Genomic DNA, 6,000 nt, shown 5'->3' on the forward strand with positions numbered 1-6,000 from the left:
AAGTACCCAGGAATGGTACATGAGTAAACACTGGACTGTTCTGGAGTGGCCAGCGATGAGTCCAGACCTGAATACCATCACAAACCTATGGCAAAATATGAAAACAGCAGTTGGTGGAAGGCACCACTCAAACATTGAAGAATTTGAGCAGTTTGCAACTGAAGAGTGGAACAAATTGCCATTAGAAAGATGCAGCGAACGGATGGCTACAATAAAAAATGTTTTGCAGTTATCTTTGTTAAGAGTATTCACTCAGGGACCAATATTTTTGTCCATGAGATTATTTACAGAGCTCTGTAAACTGGTGAACTACAGCTGTACAAGAACTTCTGTCGGCCACTGCTTGTCCTGCTCTATCGCCGCACTCCACACCCATTTCCTCAATTGTGTCAACTCCCCTCCAACCTTTCCAGCTCCTAATTGTGCAACTGTTCTGATATGTCTTCATTTCTTGTTATTTTTGTACTATTGGATTATGTGTGTATTGTAATTGTAGTGCTAGATATTGCTGCATTGTTGGCGCTAGAAACATAAGCATTTTGCTGCACCTGCAATAAACATTTGCAAAACTGTGTAAGCGACCAATAAACTTTGATATAATCTGTGAGGATTGGAACTGCCAGTCATGTTTAATTGTTATAAACTAATGTTAACCTGAACTACGACTACAGTTGTGTAGGTTACTAACCAATTGAATACAGTGGAATAATGTTTTAGTCTCTTTTATTAAGACAACTAGCTATTATGACTGATCATTTCCCCCTTGTAATGTTTGCCTAAATTGTATGCCCTGAAAATGTCTCTGGGGTGATCTATGATGTGATGAATAGGGTTGCTATTGGCAATGACTCACTGGAATATACAGGGTCCAAAGACTGTGGCCAGGTTCTCCACGGGCATGTGATTTGATTGGCTGTGAGAGGCCACCCTTGACAGGAAGTGGAGGATGTAAGACAGGATTCTGTGGTTGTCGACAGGTAGGCGGCTGAGTTTCTCTTTCAGAGCCGCGTTCAACTCTGCCTCATTCTTACATTCTAGAGAAAATAAAGAAAATCTTGACATGAACATTAGCAACACTTCATATCAAAATTCAATACCTTCTCATCGACGGGGCTGTAGTGGAGCAAGTTGAGAGCTTCAAGTTCCTTGGCGTCCACATCAACAACAAACTAACATGGTCCAAGCACACCAAGACAGTTGTGAAGACGACAAAACCTATTCTCCCTCAGGAGACTGAAAGGATTTGGCATGGGTCCTCAGATCCTCAAAAGATTTTACAGCTGCACCATCGAGAGCATCCTGACGGGCTGCATCACTGCCTGGTATGGCAACTGCTCGGCCTCCGACCGCAAGGTCCTACAGAGGGTAGTGCGTACAGCCCAGTACATCACCGGGGCAAAGCTTCCTGCCATCCAGGACCTCTATACCAGGCGGTGTCAGAGGAAGGCCCTAAAAATCATCAAAGACTCCAGCCACCCTAGTCACAGACTGTTCTCTCTGCTACCGCACGGCAAGCGGTACCCGAGTGCCAAGTCTAGGTCCAAGAGGCTTCTAAACAGCTTCTAGTTATTATCTATGCATAGCCACTTTAACAACCCTACCTGCATGTACATAATTATCTCAATTACCTCAATACTGGTGCCCCCGCACATTGACACATTGACTCTGTACCGGTTACCCCCTGTATACAGCCCCGCTATTGTTATTCACTGCTGCTCTTAATTCTTTGTTTTTCTTATCTTACTTTTTTCTAAATTTTTATTTTTTTAGGTATTTTCTTAAAACTGCATCGTTGGTTAAGGGCTTGTAAGTAAGCATTTCACTGTAAGGTCTACACCTGTTCTATTCGGCGCATGTAACAAATAGAATTTGATTTGATAGCATCAACATCAATAGCATCATTCTGTAGAAAATCTAGGCTTAATCTTTGGAAATACCAATTGCACATCATAAAAGTATTTATCATTACTTATTTTCAGAGTAGTGTTTGAACCGCACGTAAACAAGTGGTGCACATCGCTGAGATCTTTTACCCACATCATAAAGCAAAATTTGCAGAAGCATGTTTGTGGGGACTAAAGGTTAGACTGTGATAGATTAACAATCTGCGATTTTCTCCATGTGTGTCCTGGTCTCACTACTTATGTCAGCTATAGGTTAGCAGAAACACACATATCATATGGAAACAGTGACCTGGATTTAACATACAGTATATGGCATGAGATATGGGTGATAACTCTGAGTGATAAAATCTGTGCATGATAAATGTCACCTTGTCCGAGAGAACTTTACACGGTTATCAAAAGGTCACGCCAGGGTAAGCCTACACAAAACACAGCCTTTATTTTAAGTGTTTCTAAAATCCCCTATGGGAAAAATTAGTGGTGGAAAAACGATTGGAACCATTTCCGTTTGACCGCTAGGTTTTATGGGTATTATGACACCCCCACTCTGGGGCTCTATGGCATCCATGCTTTTAAAAAATGAGCTTGTGCGAGATGTCGGACTCGACAACAGTTGCTATCCATAGAGGTGGGGTTTTTGGATAAATTCCGAAAATAAGGTATGTGGTAAACATAGGTTTAGGAGATCTTATACGTTTTGTTTTATGAGATCATTTTCATCACCTAACATCACTTTTTGTGAATATTGAAGCATTTATGTAATCAAAACAAGCACATAGAGCACATAAAGGCTTCATAATTCATAAAGTTCATGTTAACTGTCTGATCGTATCTCAGAGAACAAAACGTATTAAAGGTTGTGTTAACCTTATTTTCAGCGTTTATCCCAAAACCCCATTCTTTGCCCATTCAATTCACCCATATGAATGGCTGAAAGAACCAGAGGTAGAAAATGCTAACACATTTCCATTTTTTAGGACTACAAGCTGGCGAGCTCTATTGGATCGCTGCGAGTGGTTGCCCCAAATTCTAGGGCGGGCCCTCGCGAAGGGTCAATCGCCATACCTGTGAGGCTGAGAACCAGGTCCTTGCGCTGAGGCTCTGGTATGATGGGACTGGGCAGCTCCCTGAAGAAGAGCTTGAGCAGGGAGGCCACAATTGAGACATCCTCCTCCACCTCAAGATCCATTCTCTCTCCCCTGTCCCACTTCAGCCTCAGCTGCCTGGTCCTTACCACAGAGCCAGACAGACGGAACAGACCCCTCTGCTGCACACCTGGAGTAAGGACAGGGGAGTGACTATGAACAAAGTAATGTGTGTGTGTGTGTGTGTGTGTGTGTGTGTGTGTGTGTGTGTGTGTGTGTGTGTGTGTGTGTGTGTGTGTGTGTGTGTGTGTGTGTGTGTGTGTGTGTGTGTGTGTGTGTGTGTGTGTGTGTGTGTGTGTGTGTGTGTGTGTGTGTGTGTGTGTGTGTGTGGCAGTGATGCCTTACCATTTCTGTCCAGGAAATCCACCATGTGTCGCAGAATGTGGGGCACTCCACAAACAAGCTGTCCATCTTCCCTCAGTCTCTCGAGGGTTACCCCAAAGACAGGACTGGTGTCAGGGCCTGGAACAGTCAGCACAGGGCTGATCTTCGCATTGTGCTTCTGAATTCTCACAGCAGACGAGTCGCTCTGCATAGAAAAGACACCAAAACTTTAAGCTTTAGGCATTTTTGTCCTTCCTGAGGCTTAGGATAAGAGTCAACTGGATGGAGTCATCAACACAGTATAAGAGTCAGGTATCCCACAGGCCTATCCACAGTTGTAACTCCTCATTTTTAATTTTAGGTAAATCCAATCACTTTTTGACATAAACCCTACCATACCATGAGACATACATGTCTTCCTCACTGGAAAAGATAAACGGTTGAGATATATATAATTTAAAAGCTTACAAACAGGGTTGTCAAACTATTTGTATAATTTCTTGAATTAAAAAAATTATTAAAATCAAATTTAGATAAAAATGTTAACCTTCAATGTTAATTACTTGAAAACGCGTAAACTCAGATGTTTTTTTTCTTCATATTTACATATGTTGTAGCTTAGACACTATTCTACATCATCTGAGGTTTTTGTTTTGTGCACGCCAATCGTTGAGACACAACATGCTCTTGAATACAGGGTGGGTGTCAAGTTTTGGCTGATACATTTACTAAAACGGGAATAAAATAAAAATGTCTACTTTCAAATGGTACCACAAAGATGGTTGGAGATCCAATGGTGTACCAGTTAAGTTGTATGGGTCTGAAGGGATAGGTCCATTCTATGACTTCTATTTCTATGATTGAAATGACACCCACCCTTATTCAAGAGCATGTTGTGTCAACCAATGGCGGGCACAACACGAAAACCTCATATGATGTAAAGTAGGGTCCAAGCTACAACATATGCGAATATGAAAGTTTACCCGTTTTTAGATAATTGATGTTAAAGATGCACTATGCAGAAATCGCTCCTGGTTGCAAAAATTCTAATAGTTTGCCTATTTCAGTTTATGTGACAAAACAAGCAAGTATAGTGTAGAGAATCATTGTACCATCTAAACCGCTGTGAAATATATTTTCAATAATCAAAAATATTGCATATTCAGCTGTTTGAAGTTGTTGTACAAAACCGAAAGTAAAAGATGCAAAAACAAAACGTAAGAACAGGAGGCATACAAACAGCGCACATAAAACATCTACCGCTTCTTAGACTTGATTTCAACGAGAATGACATACCAAGAACTGAAATTTCTATGTGAATTTGATCGGTAGCCCCAAAAGTTACATATTGCAGCTTTATGGTTAAAAAAATAGTCATATTTAAAAAAATGTTTTAATAATAATTCAAGAAATTATGAAATCGTTTGTAAACTTTTAAATGATATCAAACTCAACTGTTTATCTTTTCCAGCGAGGAAGACATGGATGTCTCATGGTATGTTTGTATGTAAAATGGTTCAACTTTGAGCACCTTTATCTCCTGAATGTTTGGCATTCAGGCCCAAAAATTCCCTTTCTGACCACTTTTTCCGTAGGCAAACGTGGATGGAAAGTTTTATTTAAATCAAAAGGGATGCTGTAAAAAAGTGATTGAATTCAAATGGTTTTACCCTTTATTCAAGCCATGCAAAAGTGTAATCTCTCTGGGTTACTGCTTAACTTGCCCTTAATTAACATTAAGCCTACACAATTAGGACTTATAGTGAGGATTTCCACAATTAAGTGACAAACCGAGGAACAAAGTGTCTGCTCAAATGGGGAAATTGTCTGAAGTTACGTAACGTTTGCTGTATTTCCTGTAAAACAGATGATATACGTTAGCTGACTGAGAATTCCCAATTTGGCTGATGCATTCACAGACAATTCAGTTTTCGCTTGCCTGTCTTTTATTCACTAACAAGCTATATCCAATACTGAATTGCACTGTAGGACTTGTGAAATAAGAAATTACTCAAACTTACACAGAGAGATATTGAGGCGCTTGCTCCCATCTCAAGTCGATTTTATTCATTGGAATGTTCTTCCTCCCGATATCTATCGGAAAGTTTGATATTTGAGGCAAATAAAAAAAAATCCATCGCCCACACACGTATGTATATTTACAGATATGAATAAATATACCTAGCTTTACACTGACAGCAAAATAAATAAGAAATGTTTTACTGTAGGCCTTGGCTAGTATTCTCTGTTTACATGTTTGTGTCATGTGACAAGTATTGTAACTATGGAGATTCCGCAGAGGGTGCATTCAATTTCCCGCCCCAGTCAGAATGCGGTTAATTTCCTCCTAACTGAAACATGGTAGTGCATTATAGGCGGCCTGCATGTGCATACTACCTGTTTTTTTTTATTTTCTGCTACCATGTAGCCAAATATACAATGTGCAAAAATGTTAACGCAACATGTAAAGTGTTGGTCCCATGTTTCATGAGCTGAAATGAAAGATCCCAGAAAATGTCCATACACACAAAAAGCTTATTTCTCTTACATTTTGTGCACAAATTTGTTCACATCCCGATTAGTGAGCATTTTTCCTTTGCCAAGATATCCACCTGACAAGTGTGGCA

General features: G+C 40.2%; 1 protein-coding gene across 1 annotated transcript in view; it reads right to left on the reverse strand.

The window, feature by feature from the left end:
• Nucleotides 1-5,629, reverse strand: part of LOC106577150 (protein FAM13A) — a 74,427-nt gene extending 68,798 nt beyond the window's left edge. Inside the window, exons 1-4 of the mRNA XM_082964814.1 lie at nt 5,395-5,629; nt 3,395-3,578; nt 2,970-3,179; nt 854-1,034 (exon numbers count right to left, since the gene is read on the reverse strand). Of these exons, the coding sequence (XP_082820940.1) occupies nt 854-1,034; nt 2,970-3,179; nt 3,395-3,578; nt 5,395-5,424 (605 nt within the window). The 5' untranslated portion in view covers nt 5,425-5,629. The remainder of the gene's footprint in view (nt 1-853; nt 1,035-2,969; nt 3,180-3,394; nt 3,579-5,394) is intronic.
• Nucleotides 5,630-6,000: the final 371 nt, after the last annotated feature.

Source organism: Salmo salar, chromosome 18 (assembly GCF_965601325.2).
Source record: "Salmo salar chromosome 18, fSalSal1, whole genome shotgun sequence".
Classification (NCBI taxonomy): Eukaryota; Metazoa; Chordata; class Actinopteri; order Salmoniformes; family Salmonidae; genus Salmo; species Salmo salar.